At 42.1% G+C, this 14,370-nt stretch overlaps 1 protein-coding gene across 1 annotated transcript in view; it reads right to left on the reverse strand.

Annotated features, from left to right (window-relative positions):
• Positions 1-12,572, reverse strand: part of LOC139449770 (uncharacterized) — a 31,713-nt gene extending 19,141 nt beyond the window's left edge. The window contains exons 1-3 of the mRNA XM_071231299.1: positions 12,265-12,572; positions 9,929-10,131; positions 8,060-8,142 (exon numbers count right to left, since the gene is read on the reverse strand). Of these exons, the coding sequence (XP_071087400.1) occupies positions 8,060-8,142; positions 9,929-10,131; positions 12,265-12,562 (584 nt within the window). The 5' untranslated portion in view covers positions 12,563-12,572. The remainder of the gene's footprint in view (positions 1-8,059; positions 8,143-9,928; positions 10,132-12,264) is intronic.
• Positions 12,573-14,370: the final 1,798 nt, after the last annotated feature.

Consider the following 14,370-nt stretch of genomic DNA (forward strand, 5'->3'; position numbering starts at 1 on the left):
AGCGACGTGAAACCATTCTCACTCACTCACAGAGGTGTTTATCAAATTAATATATATATGCAGGTAACTATACTTGTAGATCTGCACAAGACAGGAGACACAAATCAAGTTAAACATACATCAAATGTCAAAAAGAATATTTACGGACAACAGTATGACACACTGTAACATCACATACAACCGAAAACAAACTATAGAATATAATATATATAATAGTAATAATATTGTTATAAGATTGTATTTTTGCAAAATAATCAGCCATGACTAATTAACCATAGTCTTCTTAACTTCTTTTGAATAATATATATTTAGATTTTAACCTGATTTGTTTAGAGCGTATTGCCATGATCTGCCACGCGCTTTCGGCGTGATGTCAAATACAACTGAATAGGGTCGTAAGCAATAAATTACATTTTACCCACAACCCTGTGGATTGTTTTAAAATCACCTACGTCTGTACGTGACCGCCTCCATGGTCTAGTGGTAGAGCGTCCGCCCGGAGAGCGGAAGGTCACGGGGTTCGATCCCCGGCCGCGCCATACAAAAAGACGTTAACAGTTGGTACTTGTTGTTACCCTGTCTGGCGCTGAGCATTAAGGGGCTAAAACAAGGACTGGTCGGCTCGGAGTCAGTATACTGTGTCTGAGTAGGGTATTCATGTTAAACTGCGGTATGGTATCTCAGTGAGCTAGCACTATAGATCGGCATCAGTCCGGACTATTACAAACAGCCAAACTAAAACACACACACGTACATACACGTCGCTATATAAGTGCAATAATCTTGGACGCGACGATAAACACCATTTCACCACACCTCAAGAGGGGATATTGTTGAACCAAGTGAAAGCGAGAAAGCGAGAAAGCGATGTGCCTCTCGGCCACCATAATTTTCACGTGTCTGCTTTAACTGATCGTATTGACAATACTACTGCATAGCTAATGTTCTTGAATCCCCGTCAATAGTGATTAAAATTTTATGGTAGACTATAAAAAAGTTATAATGCTATGACAACGGCATTTTCCAACGTCTTGTGACAAACGTGCTTAGAAACACAAACCTAGAAACTAAACAAGGGCGAACCGAGATTGGATCTCATGATCATAGATTTTGGGCAACCGTGCATAGCTAATCGCGGCGTCTTTGACGACTGGGCCACCTCGAAAACAATCTAAACTAGAAAGCGTGTGCAGCTACTTACACTGTAATAGATAAAGGTGTTACCATCATTTCTTCATTTCAGTATAGGGGCGGTCGGGTAGCCTAGTGGTTAAAGCGTTCGTTCGTCACGCCGAAGACCCGGGTTCGATTCCCGACAAGGGTACAATGTGTGAAGCTCATTTCTGGTGTTCCCCGCCGTGATTTTGCTGGACTATTGCTAAAAACGGGGTAAAACCATACTCAGTCAGTCAGTCAGTCATTTCAGTATATGGGGCAAATGAGAAAAAATCAACATGACCGCCATTTTCAAGAGGGGTTTTCAGTTTTAGGTCTTAATATTTGTATTTATCGTTATTGTGTAATTGTTGAAAAGTTCGATTTTCAAAGACTACAAATTGGGGATATCGTAAGGTTGTATAATGATATGAAAAACGTAACGAACGAGTATTTAATATAACAGAATACATTTCTTACTTTTTTAAAATGCAACGTTATGTTTTTGTTAATAAACGTTACAAAATGTTTCGAGGATATTAAACACACGAATAGTTAATTGATGCTTACTTTTCTCTAAAAATATGTTTCGTTTTGGACAATTTAGTTTCTGTAAACAATTTAAAACAATAATCGACCCCTTTACCACGAACGGGTAACGGTCAAAGTCAAGTTCATTCAACTGTGGGGAAAGTATTTGTAAGTATTATCCCTGTTATAAACCAAGGAGTAAAAAAACAACAATACATATTATCAATACTTACTTATACCATCAGCTAAACAACAAACATAGTATTTGATGAAAATATATGAAATATTAGACCATGTATAAAAGCTCTTTAATCTTAAAATGAAGTTTGTGTTCGGGCCTACGTGGGTATATGTTTTACTGTCAGCCAGTGCGTGTTCACCGCTGTCATAATTGCTGGGCAACGCGGAAAACAATCGAAAGGTGAGAGTCTGGATTGTATTCTGTTTCCATAAGCGTGACTTGTGCTACTATTGATCAACATTAAAACTATACTAAAACGTAATTGGTTTCAGAAAATAACTTCATAAACTTGATTTCTCATTCTTATCAATACCTTCTGCTATGAAAGTTACATGTCTTGGAAAAAGCTAATGGTTCGTGGAGTTGGTAATTACAGTAAACTTCTCATGGAGAAATAGTTTATTAATATTTTTTCGGTGTAAGTTAAACAGGAAACGGGGGGATCATGGGTGGCCCAGTCGTCTAAGGCGCCGCGATTCGCTGTGCAGAGTTGCGTCCTTTGGGCACGCCAGAAACCTATGATTGTGGGTTCGAATCCCGGTTCGCTCCAACTATGTTTCTAGGTTTGTCAGCACCATGTCCGTGCTCGTGGGTTTCACCGAATTGGTAAACGTCTGAGACCTGCATCACTTCGGGCTTTCCTCCCACATTAAGCTGACACGCCGTGATGTAACTGGAATACTGTCAATAGCGGCGTTAAACCAAACTCACTACTATTGTTGTTCTACAGTTGAAATAATTGGACAAGAAGCCAATCATCCAATATATTGCTTTTGAACATTGCTATATGTTTGGCATAACTGATACTAGACAACTGTCGTTCATTCGACTTGTGTTGATTTCTACGATGTGGACATAATGTCAAATACCTACACACTGAGTAACCATAGCAACGACTGTCCTCGAAAATTGAGTCATTATGGGTGTGTGAAAGAACCTATTTAGAAATGATATTCTAACTCTTATGACATAACTCACAGTCTTATTGCCTCATATTATACTTGTGAAGCAGTATCTACAGTACAAGTTTAAACCAGAAAGTCGCATTATAAGAACGTTATACCTAATTCTCGTTTGCTGATGTTTCCCGGTTGTGAAAAAATACGTACAGGGCAACTTCAAAACAAAAAGTTATAAAAAAAGTAATATGTGTATTATTCTTGGTCATCAAATCATTTAATGAGTGAGTGAGATGGGGTTTAACGCCGCGTTAACAGTATTCCATTCACATCATGGCGTGTCAGCTTAATGTGTGAGGAAAGCACGAAGTGCTACAGGTCTCAGACGTTTACGACTTGGGTGAAATTCACAAGTAAGGGCATGGTGCTGACAAACCTAGAAACATAATCAGGATGAACCGGGATTGAAACCCTTCAATGAAGATCACTTCAAACCTCAATGCCCACCCAAGGGGTTGTATTTATCACATTACATACAACTACAGTAAATACTTCTACAGTTGTCATGATCGTTTTTAGTACCGTATTCGACGTAATAAGCGCCCCGCTCTAATAAGCGCCCACGGCGATATTTGTTAATATACTGGCTAGTAAACAATCCTAATGTGAATGTGACTTTCAGTATCAGTCCCAAGTGTTTCAAGAACATTTCTAAGGGCTATCCAACTTGTAAAGCAAACATTATTTACCAAGATGGAACACGACAATCATAACATTTAGCAACGAGAATAAAACAGCATATACCTTGATCTTCTACTGATATCATAAGCTTGTCTCTCGGTGCGATGAAAATAAATGGATCGAGTTTTTTAAACATATGTTGTTCCAATATTTTGTGAAAATAAAGTATGAAATATACCACTTTTCAGGTGAATTACACGCTTGGTATATTTAGCCCCTAACCAAGAAACTGACTCATTTCATCCTGTTGACTATAAGCATAAACTAACGAATTGATCCAGAAGTGCTTTGTATGTAATATGCCTGTACTTTCCAGAGTGAGAATGTAAAAAAAGTGAGTCATGTATTGTTCACCATCTCTACTAACAACCTGAAGCACAGAAAGCCATTACAAATCAAGAATAGATGACAGGTTTATCCTTGAAATACAAAGTCCTATCTATAATAGGAACTTCCTTTCAAGTTTCACGAACTTTCCCGCGAGGATTCATAATCACATGGATTAAGTGCTTCCTGTCGAGAAGAACATTTCAAGTTAGAAAGAGGAAAAACGGTTCTGGTATTGCCACATCGTCGATACTGCTTCCGTAGGTTGCATTGCATTCGACGATCTATACGTCAATGTGTCCCTTAGAGACATAATTACACTTCAAGGGACCCTATACACATTACACTTATAAAACATGGACACAACACGAAAAGTAATGACACAATATTAATAAATTGTAAGCACATTGAGCACTGCAAGAAGATGAAATATACATTTTCTTAGACAATATTAATATCGATTTGTTTTTGTTATCGTCATAGCTACCTAGCCCCCTCCATAGCACTGCCAGACAGTATAACTATAATAGATGTCACGTGGGGTGTACACCGCAAACACACATCATCAATAACTATCGCAATGCGCAATGTCATAAATATATGGGGAAAGTTTTTGTTTACGTCGCATCCCGGGGTCCATGTTTGTGGCAGAGGTACCGCAAGTCCAATTGGTCCCTACTATTGTGACCGCCTCCGTGGTCTAGTGGTAGAGCGTCCGCCCGGAGAGCGGAAGGTCCGGGTTTCGATTCCCGGCCGCGTAATACCAAAATACGTTAAAAGATGGTACTTATTGTTACCCTGTCTCGCGCTGGGCATTAAGGGGCTAAAACAAGGACTGGTCGGCTCGGAGTCAGTATACTGTGTCTGAGTGGGATATTCATGTTAAACGTGGGTTCGAATCCCGGTTCGCCCCAATTATGTTTCTAGGTTTGTCAGCACCATACCCGTGCTCGTGGGTTTCACCGAAGTGGTAAACGTCTGAGACCTGCATCACTTCGGGCTTTCCTCCCACATAAAGCTGACACGCCGCGATATAACTGGAATACTGTTAAAAGCGGCTTTAAACCCAACTCACTCACTCACTCACTCACTATTCATGTTAAACAGCGGCATGGTATCTCAGTGGTCTAGCACTATAAATCGGCATCAGTCCGGACTAGTACAAGCAGCCACACACACACGTGCATGCACTGACAAGTCGAACCCACCAAGAGAATGTGTGGACTCCCCAACACTGCAGTCGTCTGCAAGGTGAGAGTCTGAATTGTATTCTCTTTCCACAAGCGTGACTTGTGCTGCTATTGATCAACATTAAAACTAAACTAAAACGTAATTGGTTTCAGAAAATAACTTCATAAACTTGTTTTCTCATTCTTATCAATACCTTATGCTAGAAACGTTAAATGTCTTGGAAAAAGCTAGTGGTTCGTGAAGTTGGTAATTACAGTAAACTTCTCATGTAGAAATAGTTTCTTAATAATTCTTTGGTGCAACTTAACCAGGAAACGCACAGCGGACTGGTCGATCACACAAGATTGTATACATGCACGGGTGGCCCAGTCGTCTGAGGCGCCGCGATTCGTTGTGCAGATTTTCATCCCTTGGGCACGCCAGAAACCTATGAATGTGGGTTCGAATCCCGGTTCGCCCCAATTATGTTTCTAGGTTTGTCAGCATCATACCCGTGCTCGTGGGTTTCACCGAAGTGGTAAACGTCTGAGACCTGCATCACTTCGGGCTATCCTCCCACATCAAGCTCACACGCCATGATATAGCTGGAATACTGTCAAATTCTGGCGTTAAACCAAACACACTCACTATTGTTGTTCTACAGTTGATATAATTGGACAAGAAGCCAATCATCCAATATATTGCCAGGCTCATCATCATCTCAGGGCCCTTGCCCCCTCTAAACGAAGCCCAGAGAGCGAATGGGACTTCTCCCAGGAAGCGCTGCCAAGTCGAACCCACCAAGAGAATGTGTGGACTCCTTAACACTGCAGTCGTCTGCATTACCCAGGCTGTCAGAGGGGCTGTGTTCCTGCCAGCATACCCAGGTACTGTCCCAATGTCTCCCAATGTCAGCCAGTTGGGAGGTACCAAACCTAGGGCACCGAGAACAATGAGGAGTCGGACAGCCTGTTACATGGGATGCAGGCGTGACATTTCGAACGCGAGATCCACATATTTGCCATGTTTTGCCATGACTTTTGTCCATCACTTCAGGGGACAGAGAGATCCAATGAATTCATTGGATTTTTCAAAGGACAAGGTCAGGTTTGTTGGCCTGGATATGTCTGAGGCTGTCTACGGGCCTATATGTTAAAGAACTTTGAAACTATCATTTCCCATGAAGCCCTCTACATATTCTGGGTCGCACCATGGATGGACTTCTGAGTCAAAACCACAAACAGAGCTAAGAACGGAAATAAAAGGACCGAGTCACTCCATCATGTCGCTTAAGACACTGTGTGGGCTGGGCATCCACTGACAATGTGTTGGACAGTCTCATTAAATTCATTGCCTAACCTCCATTACGTGTTTACATTTTGATGCAAAATCACACATTGACGGTTTTGAGTGGGTTGGGACAGACCTGAGCCGCGAGCAGAAAGCCTTCTGTTTCACTTTTCAGGCCAGTCGACTCGGGGATGTGGTTCACCACACTGCACATAAACTCAACACAGTTGCCGTTTAGAGAGCATTCCCTTAATAAACGAGGCTTTGTCGATTATATATGGCACTTCGTTTGGTTGGCACCGATTTCTGTACCGTCCAGCTGTATAAAAAAATCTACAAAATCAACTTTGACGTTCGAATATATCCCACGTCCTTGGCTTAAGGAACCCTTGGAATGCCTTGTTTTCATCATGAGTCTTGTCATGCTTCACAAGAGGATCATCAGACAAAATAATGTGTGCAAAGGTGAACAATAACATTCTGTCACGAAGAGCCTCCATGTTCATCAAACTGCGCCCTCCTAGTATAATTGGTAAATATAGACGACTGAGGGAAGGAAGGGCGAGGATGGTGAGATCTATTGCCTGACATGATGGTACGTGTGAGGCGGCCGATACCCTGAATTTCTTGTTTCGTACATTCAACAACACCAAAAGAATATGAAAATCATAAGTACAGCATAAGTAATTTGTGGCTTTGACTTTACTGCGATCGTTAAGCTCTCAACTCTACATGTCCCTACGTCTACATTCCGAAGAATGTTTATATAGGCATTCAGGAGTTAGCCCATCACATGCATTCCTAACTGCAAAACTAGGCCTGACCTTCCAAGAGATGGTCAATTTCTCAAAATGCGGAACGAGGAAGGGAGGGGTTCAAAATATCAAAATCCCCTCTCAGTCAATTTCTACTCCCTACAGCATATTACATTTGGTTTAAAAAAGGTGACCCCCTGGACCGTCCCCAACCACCAAGGCCCCCTCTCGACGTCCTCCCCCAAGTAAACTGACCGAACCTCTCTTTGCTACCTTTTCACGTTCAGATGAAGACCAAAGAACGTGCCGATATCATAAGAAATGGAGGCGACAAGGAGACCCTGGGTTGTTTTAGAGTTGATTCTCCTCATCCATTTAAGGGAACTGGGTTAGGAGGTACATGGTGATAGTCTTCCTCTTTGTCAAACAAAAAGGATTTAGTGACAAACAGAAAATTAATGTTTACATTATTCAGCCAGCTGACATGGTCTTTGTGTAGATCACACTGGGCGTGTCCAGACATCAGACGAAACCATTTCTAAACGCTTGGCTTGTCACAAAGGTATTGATCGAACGTCACTCTATGTTCTGTCACTAATCTATAAATCAAATGCATTAACATAACATGGGGTTAATTGTGATGGAACCATTGATACAATAATTGTTATGTATCGACACGCTGATAATGACGTAGAATGTTTTATTTATGTCCCAGTCACTTTCAACGTCGACCTAACAATATTAACAGTTTGCATAATCAATCTTACGTGTGAACGTCAATCAATACGACGTCGAACTCCCTTCAATTAAATAGCGGAATACAAACTTCAAATGAATCGAATAGTACAAGTCACAAATTCAAGGTGAGTACATTTGAGAAAATCTCGAGATTTCCGACTGGAGAGAACATGGAGGGTAATCCGGACAACGGATCGAATGCTATAACTTACATTGGTCCAGTCAGGCGAGCGGTGTAACTGATGCTGGCTCCAACGAACATGTTTCCGGGAATGTTCTCACCGAACGCAACAGGCTGGAACCAAAACGGGAGAAGGGGTTACTGTTTGAATACTATGTCCTGCTCAAATGCATACATGTGTGGTTATACGGGAACCCTGATTACATGGTAATACTACATACTTTGGTGCATGACGTTAAATATACATCACGGAGAAATATAACACGGCAAATGACAGCACTAACTGATAAACAATGGGCATGAAAGACAGGTGCAATAAAGTTACAAAAGAAACGAAAGTGTTGAAACACAGACCACTGTAGAGTCAACGTCATAACTCTAGTCTGGGACTTTTTTACATGTGATATGTTTTCAGCTAAAGCTTGATTAAAATTATGAGTCTGGATATTGCTTTATGAAAAACAGACCGCCTCCGTGGTCTAGTGGTAGAGCGTCCGCCCGGAGAGCGGAAGGTCCGGGGTTCGATGCCCGGCCGCGCCATACAAAAAGACGTTAAAAGATGGTACTTGTTGTTACCCTGTCTGGCGCTCGGCATTAAGGGGCTAAAACAAGGACTGGTCGGCTCGGAGTCAGTATACTGTGTCTGAATGGGGTGTTCATGTTAAGCTGCGGCATGGTATCTCAGTGGGCTATCACTATAAATCGGCATGAGTCCGGACTAGTACAAGCAGCTCCCCCCCCCCCCCCCCACCCACCCACCCCCCACCCCCACCCCACCCCCCAACACACACACATGTACGTCGCTATATAAGTGATTTTTTGTGTCAGACAAGGTCTTTGCTTCAACAGACTTATGTTTTTATTCTTATGTACATTGAGAATGACTACTCTATTTTGTCAAGTCTACCAGTAGCCAAAGGAACAAAGGTATTTGTTGGTATAAAACATGAGGACAAATTTATTCTTTTCCGTTTTTTCTCGAAAAATAAATCTTTTCTAAAATATCATTGGAACGCCCACCTCCCAGCATCCCCCGACCTATGTCACACTCAACCAAAATATAATATGGTCGGTCCCTTAGTGTCTTTGATGAGTGAGAACTAAAACTATAAATGTTTTATGATAGGTTAGCTACCGGCTGGGCAGGACTTGTTTACCCTTATCGCGAACGCATGCTGTTGTCACTGATTTTAAGTGATCCATTCATATAATTTTCATCACTTTTATGCCCTTTAATGTGTTTCGGTAGATGATTGAGACTAAATATCATTTGAAGTTGATGTTCTCTGTAACATATAAGAAGCCAGTGAAGTTATTAATTTTAGAGCTCAACCAATCAAAAGATGCTGGAATCTACAAGAGGCACAATGCCATTACCTCTGCAACAATGACTAGCTCTTTGGAAGCTTGCTTTCGCGAACACCAGGTGTAATCACAGATTTTCAGAGGTCTATTTATATAGTTTTCAGGGGGCGAAGACCCGGGTTCGATTCCCGACATGAGAACAATGTGTGAAGCCCATTTCTGGTGTCCCCCGCCGTGATATTGCTGGAATATTGCTAAAAGCGGCGTAAAACCATACTCACTCTCTCACTATAGTTATCAGCACTATTTTTCCTTTTGCGCCCAATGGAATCTGTTTCGGCAGATACAAAAGATGGATTATTCCCTGGCGTCAGCAGTTGTTGAAGAAAAGTAAAGTCGTTGACGGGCATTTAGAGTTTGGAAGAATATGAAATCATGAACAACAGAGTCTTCCAAAGAAAGGTGCGGTAGAAGTGGATTCTGATTGACACAACTCTTCTGTATACCGAAGACATGTAGTTGGTACATCCGTAAGATGCATCCAGGTAATGTATTGGGTAGGGCACGCTCATTGATTTAATAAATAAGTATTTACCGGGTTTATCCAGTGTCTTTGTTCACATGTGCCAGAGATGGTTGACCAGAATCCGTCAGTATCACACAGCATTGTCCCAGGGTCGTCCGTCATCTTATACCCATCGTTGCAGATGACGTTCAAAGCTTCAGTGCCATTCGTGGTTGATGTGTTCAGAGAGCTGAAGGGCACGGTGTTCACTCTGAACGTCGAACAGGCTATGGCTAAAACGAAACGAGAGTTTGAGATATAGAGGATGATATACTGAGCTTAAAAGAGCATTCATTCAATAATGTGATCCAGCCTAGTTTGTCTGCTACTCCCAATTATTTATTGTGCACGGTTAACAATTGTCGACGTAACACAGTATGTCAAGAACCGGCTGGACATGGGTCCGCCATGTACACTTGGGCCCCACAGTGCGTTTAGAGTGGGCCAGGTGAAGCAACTGGTGGAGGGTTCTGTCAACTGGCGGCAATCAATCGGATCTCAATTTTAAAACTCGTATATATACGAAATATGGACTATATACCAAATATTCTATGTACGTGTGAATGTCTGAGGTCGTCATGCCAAACAAGGTCTGCATGTGATATGCGTGCAGGGGAAAAACATAAAAACCTTCACTGACACAATCAAGGTCCCATGTGGGCTATACCTGTATCCCCCCCCCACATACACACACACACACACCTCCCCCCCAGGACCCTTTTGGAACCCTTTGACCAATCCTAACAGGGCCCCGAAGGGCTGCCCCATTTAGCCGGCTATAACCCCAAGTGGGACCAATGTGTACATTCCGTCAAGCACAGGCTCCATGTGATCACGACAGATGATTGATGGAATCTATGGAATAAAGCAATCATTACTCAGTGATACTATTAAATGAATTAAATTCATAGATCACTGCAGAAAACAGCTGATTGTTACCGACAGTCAAGGCAATGGGTCTTTCGTTTTAATGACCTTGAATTTATATATAGTAGGGTAGTACAACGAAGATATTGTATGCTCCGCATTATTCAAGATAGGGAACTCCCTAGGGTTTCTTAGGGGTAAGGGTGTCGCTGCGTCCCTTAGGTGTGACAAGAACCTATGGCTCTGATTATGTTCCTTTGTTTGTCAGCGCCATACTTTGGTTTCGCCAATGTCGTAAACGTCTGAAATCTAATCACTTCAGGCTGTCCTCTCATATCAAGTTGACACGTGGTGAAATAAGTGGCATACTGTACAAAACGACTCAGCAACCCGAGGTCATGTATGTAACATTTTGGGTAGTGATTACATCTTGTCTATATTATGTTCTCCTTAAAATGCGAAAGTCTTCTTGTGATGTCCAATCACGATCATGTAATTTCCATCAACCCGAGGCCAGAGAGTTAACTGACCATAAAAGTCAAGTTTCCACCCTTGCCGAACGAGGATGGAATTTCTGGGCTCGATCGAAGCGCCACCGGTGGCTATTACGAGTGATCTTCCTACTATGACCCTCCTATTGACCAATGAGATTCCATCACTTCAAGCAAAATGGCGGCTCTCAGTCGAGACGATCTGACCGATAATCGCGATCTTTATTGCAATCAAACGTATCTTACCTCGCGAAGTGCACAAAATCGGGTCAAACGCTTGATTTAAAACATGAAAAGATTTGGAAAATATCCCGTGACCCCCAGTTGGCGGTCCACATCTTTTGCAAATCCTGCAGTCGCAGAAATCTGTATGGCAGTTTACGAACCGGATGTCTCTTTCGTTTGGCCAAAATATAACTCCATAATTTCAGCTTAGTTCGGCAAGGACGGCCTCCATGGTCTAGTGGTAGAGCGCCCGCCCGGAGAGCGGAAGGTCCGGGGTTCTATCATCAGCCGCGTCATACCAAAATACGTTAAAAGATGGTACTTTTTGTTACCCTGTCTGGCGCTCGGCATTAAGGACTGGTCGGCTCGGAGTCAGTATACTGTGTCTGAGTGGGGTATTCATGTTAAACTGCGGCATGGTATCTCTGTGTGCTAGCAATATAAATCGGCATCAGTCCAGACTAGTACAAGCAGCCACACACACACATACACGTGCATGCACGTCGCTATATAAGTGCAATAATCTTGGACGCGACTATAAACCCCATTTCGCCTCACCTAGTTCGGCAAGGGTGGAAACTGGACTTTTATAGTCAGTTAATCCCTTGCCTCGGGAAGATGGTAATTTTAATTTACATTAAAAATGTATTTCGTGTTAAACCTCACCTTGAAAAATCATATTATGTTGTTAAATGTATACAGTCACGTACCATTTTTTAAGTTGGAAGCAAACGTTGATTCGTTGGTGTACTGAAAACATTATAACAAAACACATATACTTACGCCTGAAGTACTCATCTCCAGCTGATGGTACGAGAGAAGAATCTGTCGCTCGGAACAAACTGGAATGGAGACGGCAGGTCCATGTTCCCCTATTATAGAAAAATGACTGACATTCTGCGGTATTATAACAATGTATGGCACAATCTGATTGTTTTATCACGTCGTTGGCCAAAGTTAATAAACTAGTGTCACTTTTAGAACCAGTCACTGCTTCATCTCTGACAAACTTCACATCATCACACGCCAAATTCTGTTTCAACAGCAGAATGACAAAACAGAAACAGATGTCAGAAATCATATCCGTGTATGTCAACTTGTAAGGACTTCGACTTGAAGACAATAAATATTCTGACTGTAACGTAGTTTGGATATTTACTTGGAGACCGCAAGTAATATTGATTTCTCTACTCACGAACATAAAGCTTAAGGGTGGGCTGAGAGACAAAATCAATGCTTCGCGAACTGAATCGAGTTTTTTTCAAATGTACTAGGAAGCTGCCACGAATATCAATCTCAGACCTTAGATCGAGGTACATAACAAACCTCTTTACAATAAATTGTGTACTTACAAAATCAATAAATCAGGCTGTACCCATTGTTCACATATCGGCAGAATCGTTTAATTCCCGAATCTTGCATTACTGAGGGGGAACTTCATAATGTCATGTATCTCACAACAGATGGAAGCGGATGTTGATGATGAGACTACAATGTTGAACACAAAAGAAACTTTCGTGAAATTCATATGTTCTCTGTTTAAGGCATTATTCGACTTGGATGCCTTCCAGACTCCTGATAGTTAGTCACGGTAAATTATAATAACATTGCATAACAGTAGGGATGAGGATTACCCCTGATAATTGAAGAGGCATATCAGTGTTGAGAGTCATAAACAAAAACATATTTCGGTATTTCCAGTCATAGATAGATCAAAAATGTTAATGTGAATGCAGAAACATATGCAGATAACAGAAATGTAATTGTCTTTAAGTGGAATCCTCTCCTTGGATGAAGCATGGTACTTGTCTATTGGGTTTCGGGCCATTGGTTTTGAGTTTCAGTGGAGTTTCAGGTGTAGTAGTCTTTTCAAGCACTTTTCAATGCATGTCTGATCTTGTGTCATTGGCAAAGGTGAGGTGAAATGGGGTTTAACGTCACGTCCAAGATTATTGCATTTATATAGCGACGTGCATGTACGCGTGTGTGTTTGTGTGGCTGCTTGTACCAGTCGTGACTGATGCCGATTTATAGTGCTAGCACACTGAGATCGGTCAGTGGAACATGAATACCCCACTCAGACACAATATACTGACTCCGAGCCGACCAGTCCTTGTCATAGCCGCTTAATGCCGAGCGCCAGACAGGGTAACAACAAGTATAATCTTTTAACGTCTTTTGGTATGACGCGGCCGGGGATCAAACCCCGGACTTTCCGCTCTCCAGGCGGACGCTCTTCCACTGGACCACTGAGGCGGTCCGTATTGGAAAAAAGGGCACTTAAGGAAATTGTTGGAAACCTGACCAAGACTAACTGTTTTAACCCATTTGTTTTCTTCAAGATGTCTTCTATTATAATATATGGAACAAAAGTGTGTAGTTTACAGATGTTTGCCACAATAAAGACAGTACATTTATTGGCCTGTAAAACCTTTCTAATTCAAGCATACATATTGCAAATGTTACTGATTGTATGCGGCGAATGTTGCCGTTACCGTTTGTTAATAACTTTGTATGTGAGGTGAGGTGAGGTGAAATTGGGTTTAACGTCGCGTCCAAGATTATTGCACTTATATAGCGACGTGCATGCACGTGTATGTGTGTGTGTGGCTGCTTGTACTAGTCCGGACTGATGCCGATTTATAGTGCTAGCCCACTAAGATACCATGCCGCAGTTTAACATGAATACCCCACTCAGACACAGTATACTGACTCCGAGCCGACCAGTCCTTGTTTTAGCCCCTTAATGCCGAGCGCCAGACAGGGTAACAACAAGTACAATCTTTTAACGTCTTTTTGTATGACGCGGCCCGGGATCGAACCCTGGACCTTCCGCTCTCCGGGCGGACGCTCTACCACTAGACCACGGAGGCGGTCACTTTGTATGTA

The sequence above is a fragment of the Haliotis cracherodii genome, unplaced genomic scaffold (assembly GCF_022045235.1).
Source record: "Haliotis cracherodii isolate W230 unplaced genomic scaffold, xgHalCrac1.p SCAF_8, whole genome shotgun sequence".
Lineage (NCBI taxonomy): Eukaryota > Metazoa > Mollusca > Gastropoda > Lepetellida > Haliotidae > Haliotis > Haliotis cracherodii.